General features: G+C 36.9%; 1 protein-coding gene across 11 annotated transcripts in view; it reads right to left on the bottom strand.

The window, feature by feature from the left end:
* Nucleotides 1-17958, bottom strand: part of NBEAL1 (neurobeachin like 1) — a 158249-nt gene that overhangs the window by 95125 nt on the left and 45166 nt on the right. For 9 of the 11 annotated variants that reach the window (XM_046658281.1, XM_046658278.1, XM_046658280.1 and 6 more), the window contains 4 exons: nt 13622-13707; nt 9952-10258; nt 8041-8147; nt 204-290 (listed from right to left, as the gene is read on the bottom strand). In XM_046658281.1, coding sequence (XP_046514237.1) covers nt 204-290; nt 8041-8147; nt 9952-10258; nt 13622-13707 — 587 coding nt within the window. The remainder of the gene's footprint in view (nt 1-203; nt 291-8040; nt 8148-9951; nt 10259-13621; nt 13708-17958) is intronic. The other 2 variants (XM_046658285.1, XM_046658284.1) reach the window with 1 other exon arrangement.

The raw sequence follows: 17958 nt of genomic DNA, 5'->3' as shown, positions 1-17958 counted from the left end.
TATATTAAAAACCAAGATTTCAATATATTTGTCTTTTAGATGAAAGCAACTTTTAAATTGTTTTTAACAATTTTCAAAATAATGAAGATTAGAATTAGATAATGTTGTATATTATAAGACATGGGAAGAAAAGTACAGGAATAGTTGCTCCCATTGACTGATTTTGGACTTCAGCTGAAACAAGATGCAGGCTTTGTAGATACCTGGTCCTCATTCATTTCTGTCAGTAATTTGTTGGCAAGGTCTTTCTCGTTCTTGTCTGCCACCTTATTGTTAGCATTTAAAAACAGCTGTTAAAAATAGAGACAAGAATAATGGAGAAAGAACATTAAATTGTTACCTATGAGCAGAAATGAAGCTTAAATGGATTTCCATGTCTCTTGAAAATAAACCCAAGAATTCACTTGCAAAGTATACCGCTTGTAAACTGACAATCAACTACTCACATTTTGGATTACAAACCAACATTAATTCATATACTATATAATTATTATTACTTTCTCTCATGGAACTCTAAGTTACTAAAATAAAAAATGGCAATAATTAAATTAGTTAATATTCCTAAATTCTGAAAGGATCAGCAGAGGACGCCTCACAGAAAAGAAGGATAAAGGGGCTGGCCCCATGGCCGAGTGGTTAAGTTGTGTGCTCCACTCCAGCAGCCTGGGGTTTGCAGGTTCGGATCCCGGGTGCAGACCTACACACCGCTCATCAAGCCATGCTGTGGCAGCGTCCCACACAGAAAAACGAGAAGGACTTACAACTAGGATATACAACTACGTACTGAGGCTTTGGGGAGAAAAAAAGAAGGAAATGTGCTATTAAGACAGACTAAAGATACTGTAGTAAATAATGTACAGTAAGGGTTCTGTAGCCACGTATGTTTGTGAAATGCTATTAAACTAACTTTAAAAGGGTTCTTTCTGGAAATACTTCTCAGAGTCTCAAATATGCTAATGTGTAGTTGGACAAGGGAGGTTAGCATGAAGCATTTCCCGAATTTATCTGACCACACATTTTGTTAAAAATTCTGTAACACTATTCTCCAAAATTATCAAGAATTAAGAACAATTTATATTAATTTCTTTACTAGAAAGGGGGATTAGGATTATCTCTGATATACATGGAGACTGCCCTCTACCGAAAGAAGGATAGGAATAAAGTATTTAAGTATAAAAAACTCAGAATCCCAAAAGATCTCAGTTGCAGTTTGGGTAAAGAGAAAGATAACTCAAATAAGACTGAAAAGGGAGAGAAAGTTAGGTCATAAAGGGATTTAGGAAGAGCATTCTAAGAAGGAAGTTCTTCTTAGGAAGTTCTATCATTTTAGAAATGAGAAAACAAAAGTCCACTAATGTGCCGAAGTAAAGTGGTGTAACGTGGACAAACATATCGTGTGATATGGTACGCAAGAGCACACGGAAAGCTTAACCTGAATATAGATTCATGTACACAATATAAGCTTTGGAATCAGAAACCTGGATTAGAATCTTGACTCTGCTACTTACCAGCTGTCTGGTTTTAAGGAAAACTATTTAACTTCTCCAAGCTTGTTTCTCAAAAATGAAAAGAATAATATCTCATGAAATAGGTGTGCAGATTAAATGAGATAATCCATGCTAAGTTATTAGCCCAGTGTCTATGCTAATGGATACTATTAGCACATAATAAGGGTTTAACAAATGCAAGCTGGTATTATCAGCAGCAGCAAACATTGTTAAAACAGTGATATTCCATATTATCGAGGTGCAGGGACACAGAAAGGCTCAGAAGTGACGAAACCAAAAACGAGTGAAGTCTTTCCAGAAAGCAATCCATATCAAGAATTTTAAGAAAAGTTCTTACACTTTAAATCAATAATTGTATTTCTAGAAATCTACCCTAAGAAAGAGTCACAGACTCATACCAAGATTTTAGAACAGAGATGCTCACTTCAGCCTTAACCACAATAGCAAAAAATAAGAAACCACCGAAATATCCAACAATAGTAGAATACTTAAATAAATAACGGTTCATCCATTGGTTGAAAGAGAAGTCCTCAAACTTTCTGGTCTCAGGACCCCTTAACACTCTTAAAAATTACTGAGAACCCCAAAGAACTTTTATTTATATGGATAACATCTATCAATATTGACCGTATCAGAAACTAAAACCAAGACATTTAAAAATATTTATTTATTCATTCAAAAAAGTAACAATAAACCCATTACATGTGACCTAAATTACATATTTTTATGAAAAATAACTATATTTTCCAAAATATATCTTAGTGAGCATGGTACTGCTTTTACATTTCGTGAATCCCCTTAAATGTCTGACTTAGAAGACAGATAAACTCTCATATCTGCTTTTGCATTCAGACTGTTATGATAATGCTACTATGGTTAAAGTTTATGAAGAAAATCCAGCCTCAAACAGAAATATTATTAAGATTAGACTTTGCAGACTCCCTAAAATGATCTTGGATCCCACACTTTGAGAACTCCTGCCTGAAATGTTTGCAGTCATTAAAAACAATGTTTTGAAAAATGTGTGATGGCATATGGGAAGACTCATGCTAAAACATGTTTAAAAGCAGGATAAAATATTCAGTAGTATCCAATTTCATAAAAGAAAATATATCCACATTAAAAATATATATTCAAGGGGCTGGCCCCGTGGTTGGGTTCGCGCGCTCCGCTGCAGGCGGCCCAGTGTTTCGTTGGTTCGAATCCTGGGCGTGGACATGGCTCTGCTCATCAGACCACGCTGAGGCAGCGTCCCACATGCCACAACTAGAAGAACCCACAACGAAGAATACACAACTATGTACGGGGCGGGGGGGGGGGGGGGGGTTTGTGGGGAGAAAAAGGAAAAAAAATATATATATATATATATTCAAATATTGTTATGTATACTTTAACCACACTTTTAAAATTTAAATATTATATATATACACTTTGTAAAAAGATTTTAAACATTTTTTTATACTTTTTTCCTCAAAAATCTCTATTTTGACTGCATATTGCTGTAGAATTTAAATAAAATTCTATTTTAAAAAAACGAAAAGAAACTGCTCAAGGTCACCAAGGCAACATGTATGAATCCAGGCAGGTGTGACCCAGAGTCAGGCTTTCAACTACACCATTCTACTCATCCACTCCCAACACTCTTTCCATAAAGCAGCCCTCAGCTGCGCCTTTCATAAATTCTCATTCCTATTAAACTGTATGGATGATAAATTTTTGTTGTAGTTGGTTTTAAGGGGTAGATGTGAGGAAGAAAGGGAAAAAAGTAAATAAAACGAATTAAATAAGATGAACAAGACCACAATATAAAGAGCTTTCCAGAATCTGAACACTTCAGTCCTCAAATGGAACTTTGCATAATTACAATATGCTGCAATGCCTATATTTTCAAAACAATGATTTTAACTTCAAAGTAGAGTGCTAAAGTCAATGTGATGGTTTTGAGTCCTTGTCTTTACTACTAGACATTTGTTGTTAGTTTCTTCTCATTAATTCAAATTTCCTTGAACAGTTTTTTTTAAAAAAAAATTTACATTAATTCAAAGCATATCTTCATTCCAAAATGTGATACAGTAAAACAAAATACCTTAAATATTTAAGGTTCATCACACCTATCATAAAAGTTCAATGCATGATTCCATGGAATGGTCCTTTAAGTACTTTACAGTTTGATGAAACTCATTTTGACCAGCCCAGAGATCTTTACACAAACACTTAAGGAAATTAATGCATACTCAAACTGGTTGGTGAATCTCATAAAAAAGAAAGGAAAGAAACTGTAGCCATAAGCCTAAGGTTTTCCATGTAATTCATAAATTGTTTATGGCACTTTAAGCTTTAGTTGACAATGTTTCCAAAGGGTCTGAATATTTAAATAATACTACTCTTGATTCTGTATTACTATATAAAATGGAATAAATGACTCATTCCTTACTAACAAAAACCAATTTAAACAGAAATCGATCACAGACATTCGTAGCATCCTGTAACACATTTGAGAACTTAAGTTTTTACAAGGTTCTAAACACTTTTACATATTAAGGAATCATATCACCTATCTCCATCAAATTTGTCCGTCAATAAAATCTGCAATTCTCCTACATTTAATGCACAGAAACATTTTTTCTACTGACTAAATAGTGATCTTAAGTACTAGTACTAGTAATACCCAGTTACAAAACTATGTGTAACAATGAAGCATGAATGCAGGTCAGAATATCTAGGTGAGAAATCCTAGGGGCCGACCCCGTGGCCAAGTGGTTATGTTCGCGTGCTTCGCTGCAGTGGCCCAGGGTTCGGATCCTGGGCGCGGATATGGCACTGCTCGTTAGGTCACGTTGACCCACGTTAGGTCCGACATGCCACAACTAGGACCCACAACTAAGATATACAACTATGTACGGGGGGGGGGGGGGAGAAAAAACAAAAAAAAAAAAAAAAAAAAGATTGGCAACAGTTGATAGCTCAGGTGCCAATCTTTAAAAAAAAAGAAAAAAAGAAATCCTACTTCCATCATATATCAGTGTTAACCCTGGGCTAAAGACTTAATCTCTTAGGACATAGTTCTTCATTTGTATAATAAAACAGTTGCACAGTTTATTGCACAGGTTTCCCCTTGTTTTTAAGACTTAATGACTCTAAAGTTTAATGATGAATCTACAGTGATTCTTTTTTTTCTTTCTTTTTTTTGCTGAGGAAGATTAGCCCTGAGCTAACATCTGTGCCAATGCTCCTCCGCTTTATATGTGGCATGCTGCCACAGCATGGCTTTGAGTCATGAAGGTCTGTTCCCAGGATCCCAATCTGTGAACCCAGGCCACCAAAGTGGAGTGCGCCAAACTTAACCAGTGGGCCATGGGGCTGGCCCCAATCTACAGTGATTCTCACTAGAATATTCTAGAAATAAAGACCACTGCCAGCAGGTAAGGCCCAGATCCCAAAGTATGGCTTTCCCCTCCAAAATGGGTTTCTTCTCTAGCATTTCCTGTTTCAAAACAAAATGTGATTAGTAGTATCAAATAATTAACTTTTAAAACACTATGATTATTAGCAAGTTTCCAGATCTAAATTATAAAAAATTTTGGCCTGAGGCTGGCCCAGTAGTGTAGTGGGTTAAGTTCACATGCTCTGCTTCGGCAGCCTGGGGTTCACAGGTTCGGATCCCAGGTGCAGACCTACACACTGCTCATCTAGCCATGCTGTGGCAGTGTCCGATATACAAAATAGAGAAAGACTGGCATGCATGTTGGTTCAGGGCCAATCTTCCTCACAAACAAAACAAAAAAAAAACTTCGGCCTATACCATAGTAGAAAGAGCAGATACTAGCTCACCATCATGACAGCTATGCCAAACAGCTTTGTACTTTTTAAAAAGATATTGTTGACCTGGAATGGCAGAGATTTTTATTACATCTGAGTTTCATATTTTGAAGAAGAGTACATACTAATACATTTTAGTAGGAACTACATTTTATCCTGGCGATTTACATTCTACAACGTGTGACTGGCAGGTTTTCTAACTGTATGAGATTTTGTCTTTATCACTAAAGTTGCCTTTATAATTGGATAAAAAAGCCACACTGCTTTCTTACAATGAACAGAAACCTTTATAAACATTTCTCTGATGCTGCGTTCATCTCCCTAGGATTTCTTTCCCAAGTATGATTTTTAAGAGATGGGGGATACGCATCTTGACTCCCCAGTGGTAATTTTGTACTTTTGTTGACTTCATAAATATTCATTACTATTTACTTCATCAATATATTCTTTATTATTTTATGCTATTCTTTACTATTTTATAAAAAGTAAGCAACATGGTGACATAAATGTTTTCAGGGATATCCCTCCAAACAGTGTGGAAAAATTCAAGGAGCTGATATTAAAATCCTTATTCTGGAATATTCTCACAGAACCAGAATGAACATCTAGTATTTTTCAGCAGGGAGTCCATGAAGGGAATACCTCAAATAGAAAGGTAAAAGTTATCTGAAGTAGTTTTATTTTCAAACACTTCTCACAAAGCTCTCTAAAAAATTTCTGATACCATCTTGAACTTCATGGAAACAGGATCTAATAATAAGAGATGTTAGTTATTACATACTTACACACAAATGTGCTACAAGTGTAAATCAGTAAAAAATAAGAAAAATGATAAGCAAATTGGAAGTATACATCAAGAACCCTAGTAGTATTTCTATTTTTCTACTTTTCTATATTTTCCAATTACTTATAAGTTGTTTTTAAACAATGTTCCCGCATTTAAAAAACCCAAAAGTTTATGCCCTTTCACTTAGTAATTCTCCTAGAAATAGAATTCTAGGAGCCAGCCCCGTGACCAAGAGTTTAAGTTCGTGCGCTCTCCTTCAGCAGCCCAGGGTTTCGCCAGTTCAGATCTTGGGCATGGACATGGCATGGCTCATCAAGCCATGCTGAGGCAGCGTCCCACACAGCACAACCAGAAGGACCTACAACTAGAATATACAACTATGTACTGGGGGGGCTTTGGGGAGAAAAAGTAGAAGAAAAAAGAAGATTAGCAACAGATGTTAGCTCAGGTGCCAATCTTTTTAAATTTTTTTCCCTTCCCAAAGTCCCCCAGTACACAGTTGTATATTCTAGTTGTAGGCCCTTCTGGCTCTGCTATGTGGGAAGCCGCCTCGGCATGGCTTGATGAGTGGTGCAATGTATGTACCCAGGATCTGAACTGGCAAAACCCTGGGCTGCCAAAGCGGAGCACACGAACTCAACCACTCAGCCATGGGGCCAGCCCCCTCAGGTGCCAATCTTAAAAAAATAAAATAAAAAGGATTCTATTCTATGAAACTTGAAAGAGTTATGTAATAGCAAAAAAACTGGAAAGAAATTAAGTATCTACCAATTAGGAATAGTTAAGTATGGTACATCCACCTAATATAGTATTATGTAGACATTAAAATTCTAACAGAGGAAAATGCTAATGAAATAATCTCAAATGAAATAAAAGCACAAAATTATATGCATCAAATGCTCACACCAAATTTTTACAACACATATATAACAAAAGACTTTAAAACTCAACAACAACAAAAAACCCAACTAAAAAAATGCACAAAGGACTTGAACAGACATTTCTCCAAAGAGGATACACAAATGGCCAATAAGTACAGGAAAAAATGCTCAATGTCACTAATCATTAAAGAGAGAAAGGCAAATCAAAACCACATGAGATACCGCTCACACCCATTAGGATGACTATTATCAAAAAGAAGAAAATAACAAGTGGTGGTGACGATGTGGAGAAATCACAACCCTTGTGCACAGTTGGTGGGAATGTAAAATGGTGCAGCCACTATGGAAAACAGTAAGGTGATTATCAAAAATTTAAAAATTTAATTACTATATGATCCAGCAATCCCACTTCTAGATATATACCCAAAAGAATTGTAAGTAAGGTCTCAAAGAGATATTTTTACACTCATGTTCAAAGCAGCATTATCCACGATAGCCAAAAGGCTGGAATCAATACAAGGGTCCATCAACAGACGAGCGGATAAACAAAATGTAGTATATACATACAATGGAACATTACTCTGCCTGAAAAAGGAAGGATACTCTGCAAAATGCAACAACATGGAAGAATCTTGAGGACATTATGCTAAATGAAATAATCCTGTCACAAAAAGACAAATACTGTATCAGTCCACTTATATGTGGTACTTACAGCAGTCAAAATCATACAGACAGAAAGTAGAATGGTGGTTGTCAGTGACTGAGCGGAGGGGAGAATGTGGAATTGTTTAATGAGCATACAGTTTCAGTTTTACAAGACGAAAAGAGTTACAGGGCATGGATGGGGGTGATGGTTGCACAACAATGTGAATACATTTAAATACTTCTGAACTGTAAACTTAAAAAATGGTTAGGATGGTAAATTTTGTTACATGTATTTTACCACAATTTAAAAAATCAGTAATAATAATATGCTCAAATTTGAATCAAAACACAAAATAATAGCTTCTTAAAATCAAAGACAACAATAATAGTAGAAAAATACCTTGCAGTTCTGTAGCAGCCGTATGAGATGCTCAAAGCAATTGCTGTTAAGGAAAATGGCCTGAAGAACAGGCCTATCTGTGCAGTCTAACATGGCTGTGATAGTATCTAGGAAAATAAAAACAAAATTGTCCATTTGTAAAGCGGAAAATTTGGGATCATAGAAACATTTACTCTAGCCATATTTGTAATTTAGGCCTTTCAGCTAACAAACAGATGTAAATTCTTTAGGAAATAATAGGGACAGGGAGTAGGAAATGTATTTATTATTTATTAAGAGAAGTGAACATTTTTATACTTTATTATAAAGTATTTAACTTTTTATATAAATAACTTTTATTATAAAGTATTTAACATATATATATAAAATATATATAAATATATATATATATATGAGAGAGAAATATTTCCCATTTACTTAGTTGTTCTTCCATTATAACGCTCAAGTATAACCAACTGTGGTTCCCAATTTGCTATTAATAAGCAGCACCTGGTTATGTTAGGCAACATGGTCTCACTTATGCAGTAGAACATTAACAAATGGCCACTGTGAAAATGAGACTTAGGTAATTAATCCATTCGAGATGACGCTTTGCTCTTGTTTCCTACTGAAGGGATATCCCCATTCAGAAACCAAGGGACAGTTGGTATAGGTAATACAATAGTTCCTAACAAAAAATAAGTCCATTTAACATAGACTCAAACTTCCTGATCAACTTACAATTTATAATTATAAAACATGCCATGTTATAACATGTAAGAGAATAGAAACTATATAAGATGGATCTTATTTTCCTACAAAAACACTGTTGTAACGAATCATTAAGATTCACCAAGAGCTTGCTGTCCAATATTTTTAAGTTGCATACCACACACATATACCCACACACAAACATTTTTTTAAGTCTCTAGAGCTATACAACAAACGATTAATGTTGGTTAAGTCTGGGTGGCAGGAAATAAAAAACTTTTATTTTCTCTTTACTTATCTGAATTTCCTGGTTTAGCTGCAATGAAAATATTTTATTTCTATAAAAAGGAACTCTCAGGGGCTGGCCCGGTGGCGCAGTGGTTAAGTGCGCACGTTCCGCTTTGGCGGCCCGGGGTTCACCGGTTCGGATCCCAGATCTGGACATGGCACCGCTTAGCAAGCCATGCTGTGGTAGGCGTCCCACATATAAAGTAGAGGAAGATGGGCATGGATGTTAGCTCAGGGCCAGTCTTCCTCAGCAAAAGGAGAAGGATTGGCAGCAGTTAGCTCAGGGCTAATCTTCCTCAAAAAAAAAAAAAAGTAACTCTCAGTTAACAATATTTGTACCTATCAATCTAACAGAAGAATGCAATAAGAAATCACATGTATTGGTGAAGGAGCTCACAGAGAGAAACAGATAGAAAAGCACAGAATGACACAAAACAGAGAGAGGAAAAGAAAAACAAGACACACACACACACACACAGAGGATCTGAGAAAACAAAACAAAAAAACAGAGGCCCTCCAGAAGAAGGACAAATGTTGAAGTGACCTCTATCAGAGATGTTACAGAAGCACATACAAAACTGATCATACATGACTCTTTGCCATGGGTTAGAAACTACAAATGGCACTTTCTGAAAATTTATTTTTCCTACAATTTCAAAATCAGCGCTGACCTTCTTTTTAACATTGATGCTTTTAGTGGATTATACTTTCAAAAATGAATATAGAGGTTTGATTTTGTCATTGCTAAAGCAAAGACGTTGACAAATCAATTCCATATTAACTATTCTGAAGTTAACATCTAGTAACACAATATCTGAATTAAACAATACTTTCTATACAATGGCCTTGTATTTCAAATGAAATTGGGGAATGTGAAAGTAAAAAACCAGACTCAGAGAAAACCAAGTCTAACGAACTTCATGTAATACTTACTCAGCATTTTGATCTGCAGAGCTATGAATCGGCTCTCCCACTGTCTGGACCTCCTTTGATTAGGTAAAGCTGAATGATCAGAATTCAGCAACTTAAAATAGTTCTCCAGAAGAGTGCTGGTTTCCACTTGCCGCTGGTCAGAGCTGCTAGCGAGAAGGATATGCACCACTTCTGTAAGGCACTTCAGAGTAAGCTCTACCTTCCTACCCACTTCTTCAGGATTTCCGTCCTCCCAGGAATCACAATCTGCCAAAACTCTCATAAGAACTTCCATGGTGGCTGGAGAAATTGCTTGCAAAGCATTCCTCTGAAACATGAGAGACATTCTGTTGATTACAGCAAACCTAACTGAAGTCTTGTATGTTTGCAAAAAAAAAAGAGAATTTAATAAATCTGCAGACAATTTTTCTCTTAATAAATCAACATATAAAAAAATTTTAAACACTTTGACAGACACTGCTAGTATTTTATGCCTATTATTTTACACATCATTTCCTCACTACTAATAGAATTCTGACTTTATTCAGATAGCAATGTGCCCACATGGAAAACTTGCTTACCACCTCCCCCTGCAGCTAGGAGTAGCCATGTGACATAATTCTGGTCAAGGATACACGCCAGTAGACTAGGAAGAGGCTATCACTTCATGAATAAAAAGGGAAGGACCCTTTGCTCTTGGCCTTTTCACCTTTTTCCTGCCTGAAGTGTAGACATGATGCTTGGAGCCACCTTTATAACACGAGGAAACAAGCCCAAGAATTAAAGTAGCAGGTTAGAGAGAGCAGAACAGGAGTATCGAAGTACCTTAGTCTCTGATGATACCATTGAGCTGCTATACCAGCCCAGAATTGCCTACATTTGGCTTTCTTATGCAAGAATTAAAAAACACACCTCTATTTGGGTAAGTCTCTCTCAGGCTTTCCGTTGATTACAGCAGATCCATCCCAAATGATAAAGATATATAAGAGGACTGGCTTGGCTCTGATTCTACAAACATATTTCGGAAACTCTAACTGGTAGCTATTTGAGGTGATCCATTAAACTTGAAAATAAACAACATACACTGTCCTAAATTATTAAATTGATACGTACTGAATCAGAACATAGCTATCAAAAGCATCTGAAAGTAATAGTACTTAGGCCATTAGGACTTGTTATTATCAACATAATAAATAATATCAACAGTAAGTGCTACTATGGAAAGAACTGATGATGGCCCACCCAACATCCATTTTCCTCCACTTCCTTAATAATAGAACCCCTAATGTTCTGGTGGACACATGGCTACCAGGAACAGAGATTACATTTCCTAACCTCCCCTGCTGCTAAGAAGGCTTAGGAAGTAAGTTTTACCAAATTTTTTATCTGGACATATTCGCCTTCTTTGCAGTTATCTGATGGAGTCTGGCAAATGAGATAAAAAAGACATCGAGCGTCTGCTTTTCATTACGTCCTTTACAGACAGTTGGCAGACGCCATTTGTCTCTTTCCTCATCTCCCCCTCCGTGTTTGTGCCAAAAATGCAGATATCATGGCCAGAACTCCAGAAGCTACCTTGCAGCACAAGAAATAATAGTAAAGATAGCAAACTGACATTCAGAAGGAAGCTGAGTCCCTGAAGATCCTAGTCCATGAAATTAACTCTGAACTACTGACTGCTATTTTCTTTTTACTGAGAGAAAAATGTAAACTTCCAACTTGAGCTGTTATAACTTTACTATTTACTGCTACTTACAGAGGATCATAAATCCTACGGACACCTGTCATTCACTTAGTTCTTACAGGTGCAGGCACTTTATTAAGTGCTTTCCATATATTACATGTCATTTGGTCTTACAACTATCCTACAAGGGTTACGATTCCCATATTATAAATAAAGGAACTAAAACACATGTAAATAGTTTATCCGAGGTCACACAACTAGCTAGAGATGGGCATGGGAGTCAAATCTATGTCAGTCTGGCTGCAAAGCCCTTGCTCTTCACATAACATAAAACAGAACAAAATGCCATTGGGAAACCCGTGCATGATGCTTTGGGAAGGGAGACCAGTCATTGGACTTCAATCTTTCTGCTCTTTATGACAAGGCCATTCTTATGCCTTTAGACATTCAATCCATCTAAATACCCTGTACTGATGCTACAGCCACAAAGAACCTTCTGACTTCAATACAGCTGCACCTGTAACCACAATCTGATTACAAGAATTCTGAGTGTTTTCAGTACATGAAACAATAAATCGGGCTTCCAGCATCTGCTTGATTTCCATGTTGAGTTTTAACTACTGGAGGTCTCTTGGGGCTTGATTACCCTTGGCACTAACAAGAACGAGCCTCTGTCTATTCAAAAAGGGAATGGGATCCCCCCAGCTTTTCCACTAGTCAAAAACAAGGTCATTTCCTATTTTATTCACAGATACTTATTAATTCTTATTCTTAGCAGTGGAGAAATGATGAAAATGGGAGACACTGAAGCAAAAGGCTATCAGCTAATAAGGGAAGGCGACAAAGCAAACAAACTGAAAAATAAGATTCTGGTCACCATCCGTCTCACTACAAAGAGACTCTTCCACCAGTGTGAAGAGGAGAAGTCAAGGTAGTCAACCAGGGACCCCAGTGGTATCATTAGCAATACCTGTGACTTTGTCACCAACAGAAATCATATACATTTTCATACACTGCAATTGTTGCAGCGTCCTGAAACATGACTTACGTTCATCTCCTCTTTGAAACTGCATTAGTCACTAGACTTGCTGCTACTGCTAATGTAATGTGCTATAAAGAAGCACATACTATGTTACCAATTTGCTTTATTACTATTTTAGTAACTGCATTTCAGTATAATTAGTTTCCTTTGTGATCTTATGTATTTTATTTTAGGCATTTGAAAACATTCTCACAAGGGGCTTTATCAGACTGCCAAAGGGTTATGCAGTACAAAAAAGTGTTAGAAACATCTGATCTAAACTGTGTGGTTAAGAAAACACATAGAATGTTCTTTCTGAACTATAATCCTGTTTTCAACTAGCAGTTTTACTCAAAGTTCACCACAGATAGCTTTTAAGATGCTCAACGTAAAAAAAAATAAAGAAATAAACATTACTAGAATTTCTTTCTTGTAAATTATAAAAAAACTAGCTGGGTTTGCTGGAAAAAAACGCATATAAACCCTGAATGTATACACTTAGTAATTATAGGTAGACAGAAGAGTGACCAAATTCATATATCTTAGGAAATCAAACCGCTAGAGTATAGAGGTTAGTCAGCCCTATTAATCCACTTGGTGAGCTCAAACTCCAGCAGTTTGATGAGTCTGATGAAATCAAACATTAGCAGTTTGGACTAACAGGGCAGACTAACCTCTATACTCTACAGTAAGAACTAATAGCTGAAAGTCAACACAACGAAGAACTTACAACACCCCAAAAATTGTTAAATCTGGTTATTTATGCAGTAATTTTATTGTCAGTGTTAAATATTATTACTTAGGTTTTTTGGAAGTTGATAAATAAAAGAAGTATGTAATTAGTTTTAAACAAGATTTAAAATCAGAAAAGCATTTCTATGGTTCCAGAAATTAGAAAAAGACAAAAAATACATTAAATAATCCATGGAAAGCTCTTCACACTGTTAATTATTGTTTTATATACTAACTTTCAACACTTTCCTCACCTGCCCACCAGCTATGATGGCTCCAAAGAGATGCAGTAAGCAACACTTAAGACTTTCTTTGAGATGTTCACTCTCTTGAAAACACTCTGCGGATATAACACACAAACAAGTAAATGAGATTTCTCTTTCACAGTATGATTCATCTCTAAGGAATGTCTGACACTGAAACATTAAGAACTATTTTTAAAAAGGCTAATATTTGTTAAAAGACAAGGTTGATACACAGTTTTTCATAGGAGAGGAAAAGAGAAACCATCTATCAGGTAGCATTTTAGATACTTTATTTATGTTATCTCATTTAATTCTCATAATACTCCATATGAGGATATTTTACCCCATTTATAAATGAGCAAGTGGAAGGTCAGAATTTAATTTCTTGCCTAAAGTCACAGGGCTACTAAGTGGCAGAACTAGAAATAAATCCAAACCTGACATAAAATTAGATGTCTTTTTAATACTACTACTTACTGCCTCTTATTTGAATAATTAAGTCAATTATACCATTAAAAAACTGAAAGAGTTGGACAAAAAGATTTCATGGGTCCACTTCAGGGCCAACACTGTAAAGTTTTAGTACTGACAGTAACCTTTCATTTAACATTATCAACTGTTTTATTATTTTTAAAAAGTTATATACACACATGACAAAGAAAAATTAAAACAACATAATTAACAAGGAAAAGCCAGTCTCCCTCTACCCGACTCCTCAGTCCTCCACGCTCCCCACACCTTAAAAGAAAGGACAGCTGTATGCACACTACTGCATCCCACTTTGTTTTGACCTTAACACGCGCTGGGTATTATTACACCTTCACGTGTACTCGGCCTTATTCGTTTTTGTGACTGGAGAGCACATCACCACAATGAGGTACCTGAATTTACTCAACCAGTTTTTTCCAGAGAAACTTTTATCCTTTCCCTTTCTTTTGATATTGCTAATAACCCAGAAATGAATAACCTTTTCTATATATCATTACACACAAAAACAAGACTATAACAATAGAGTTATTTCCAATCTTATACATAACAAACATTACCAAAAAGAAACAGTGCTGAGGTAAAATGTACTCATAGAAATTTACATATAAAAAATTAAGTCATTTCTGGGGCTGGCCTGGTAGCATAGTGGTTAAGTTTGCACACTCTGCTTCAGTGGCCCAGGGTTCACAGATTCTGATCCCAGGCACGAACCTACACACCACTCAAGTCAGGCTATGGCGGCATCCCATATGAAAAAGAGAGGAAAATCAGCACAGATGTTAGCTCAGGGCCAATCTTCCTCACCAAAGGAAAAAAAATCAAGTAATTTCAGCTATGCTGGAATAACTGTCACTACATATGGTTTCCTGATATAAATAACTAGAAAATTGGACAAAATAGGTTCTAGAAATTTTCCTTCTCCTGTGGGTAGACAAGGCAGGGAAAGCAAAGTGAGCCCAAGGATCACCTGCACTTCCTGTTTACAGACATTTTCTGAACAACTGCACAGACGGGGGAACCCAAAAAGAACATGGGTATTTGATGAGTTAGGAGACAGATAAACAGTTTGGGAAGGCCTAGTTAACAGGAATTTGTGAGCAGTACTGGAGTGGAGGAAGCTGTACAGAGAAAGAACTCCAGAAATATGCACAGGGCTCACACTGACCCAAAGAATCAATCCTCAATGATAGCGGGAAATCCCACAAGACAGGCAAAAACCTACCAAGGCACTGTAAGCCTGAATAACTGTCAGATTTCACACAGAGCTGGAAGATGACAGAGTTCTGTTCAGGACACAGAAAACACATAAAAAGGATGTAAAACGATACAGCAAGTAAAGTCTAATCATCAGATTGCTAGAGTGGTTATGTGAGTATCTCACAAAGTAGGCAAGGAATATCACCATGGTTAGAAAGGGACACTCATTATCAAAAACACACCATGAGCGGGCCAGCCCCGTGGCGGGGTGGTTGAGTTCACGAGCTCCACTTTGGCGGTCAGGTGTTTTGCCGGTTAAAATCCTGGGCGTGGACACAGCACTGCTCATGAAGCCATGCTGAGGCGGCATCTCACATGCCACAACTAGAAGGACTCACAACTAAAAATATACAACTATGTACCGGGGGGCTTTGGGGAGAAAAAGGAAAAATAAAATCTTTAAAAAAAACCCCAACAAAACAGACCATGAAAGTAAGACTCATTTTTTTATCTGCAATAGTTTATTTTAAAGACTTTACAAGTACTTGGGATAAATACTTAGGGATAAATTAACAAAATATGTGCATAATCTATATGCTGAAAACTACAAAATATTGATTGAAGAAAAAAACCATAAACAATCAGATATATCAGATTCATAACTAGAAGTCTCAACACTCTTTTTTCTTTTTTTTTCCTGTGAGGAAGATTGGCACTGAGCTAACATCTGTTGCCAATCTTCCTCTTATTGCCTGAGAAAGACTGTCACTGAGCTAACATCTGTGCCCATCTTCCTCTACTTCATGTGGGACGCCGCCAGAGCACGGCTTGATAAGCAGTTCTAGGTCTGCGCTCGGGATCAGAAACAGCATACCCCAGACCGCTGAAGCAGAGCACACAAACTTAACCACACCACCACCAGGTCGGCCCCTCTCTCAATATCCTTAAGATGGCAATTCTGCTCAAACGGTTCCATAGATTCAATACGATCCCAATCAAAATCCCAGGCCTTTTGCAAAAATATTGAAAAAGATTCTAAAATGTATATAAATATGCAAAGGATCCAGAAAAGCCGAAACAATCTGAAAAACAAGAACAAAGCTGGAGGGCTTAATGATTTCAAGACTTCGCATCAAGTATAAAGTCACAATAATCAATATAGTTTGGTGACAGCATTAGGGCAGACATGTGGAACAAAAGGGAATCCTGAAATCATCCCACACTATATGGCCTCCTGAGTTTGATAAAGATGCCACAGTAATTCACTGGGAGAAAGAACAGCCTTTTCAACAACTATTCCTGGAACAATAATGAAAAACCTATGCTGGCTAGAAAATATTAACTCAAAACAGAAAACTGACCTAAATGTACAAGTTAGAAGAAAACACAGGAGGAAATCTTCATGACCTTGAGGTAAGCAAGCTTCCTTTGATAAGGCACAAAACCACAGACCATAAAAGAAGAAATTTATAAATTAGATCCCATCAAAATTTAAAACATGCAATGCAAACCACATTTAACATGTAAAACTTCTATGTTTTTTTTAAACACTCCACTAATTAAATGAAAAGGCAAACTGAATAGGAGAAAATACCGTCAGTGACCAAATTTGGAAAAACTTGAGCATCAAAAAGGATTGACTATAACTGATTGCAAAACAGTGAATAAAAGTCACTGAGACCATGGCGATACACACAAAAAGAGAGTAATAAAAGTCACTTGCCCCGCCAGAAGTGACTATTATTTGAACTCATTTTGAAAACAGTAAAAGGTAAAGATTTAAGCATTTTATCCAGCCTTTTTAGGAACTGAAGTTTACCCCCAGTTGATGAGGGAAAATTCTTTTTTGGAGAATACAATAAGTGATAGATGTAAAAGGATAATAGAATTAGAAAACCATAATTCTGCAGACCTCAATGAAATAACTGATTCAACCAAGGATCATCAACAGATGCTAAAACATTAGATGAAAAGATGTTGAAAAACAAGATATTCACACCGTGCCTAAGTACCATCCTGAGGGTAACTAGCAAAATTGCAAAAGGAAAATCATTTTGATAATTGGAAGATCTCACTATCACTACTATGAGCAATGGTTAACAAAGGGTGGGCAAAACTCTCTCCTTCTCTATAGGAAAACAAACCAAGAATTATATCACTGGAAATCTGACAAATGTGGACAATCAGTGGACTAGGCAACGGCACTTAAGTAAAAATGGTCCTTGCTGTGGACTAGGAGAGCTATGAAGGACTATCAATACCAGATGGGAATGCATAACCTTGGGATTCCCTGACTGCAGTCTAACTTGTAACTTAGGCACCTCCCTTCCCAGGATCTGGAAGTCACATTCGTGGACTCCTACACGCGCAATGGCGCCTACAGGCTACTGTGCTTCACAGCCGGGGTGGCCCACACACCCGCCAATTTGGTCTCACTCTCTCACTTGGAGAACCCAAGAACAGCCCTTGGAATGTTGTGAGATCTCCCACTGGAGAGAAACCCTGCACTGTTCTACTGGCACACTGGGTTTCTTGTCCTGCACCCTCCAAGTGAGCCCAGTTCCAGGCGGGACCTGCCTGTGTGAACAAGTGAAGCCACATCACTTCTGGTGGTCAAGCAGAGGGGGCACTGCAATCATCTTCATCAAGCAACAAACAAA

This window comes from Equus quagga, chromosome 4 (assembly GCF_021613505.1).
Source record: "Equus quagga isolate Etosha38 chromosome 4, UCLA_HA_Equagga_1.0, whole genome shotgun sequence".
NCBI lineage: Eukaryota > Metazoa > Chordata > Mammalia > Perissodactyla > Equidae > Equus > Equus quagga.
Note: the sequence above shows the minus strand (reverse complement) of the source record. Positions and strands in the feature narration are given on the sequence as shown.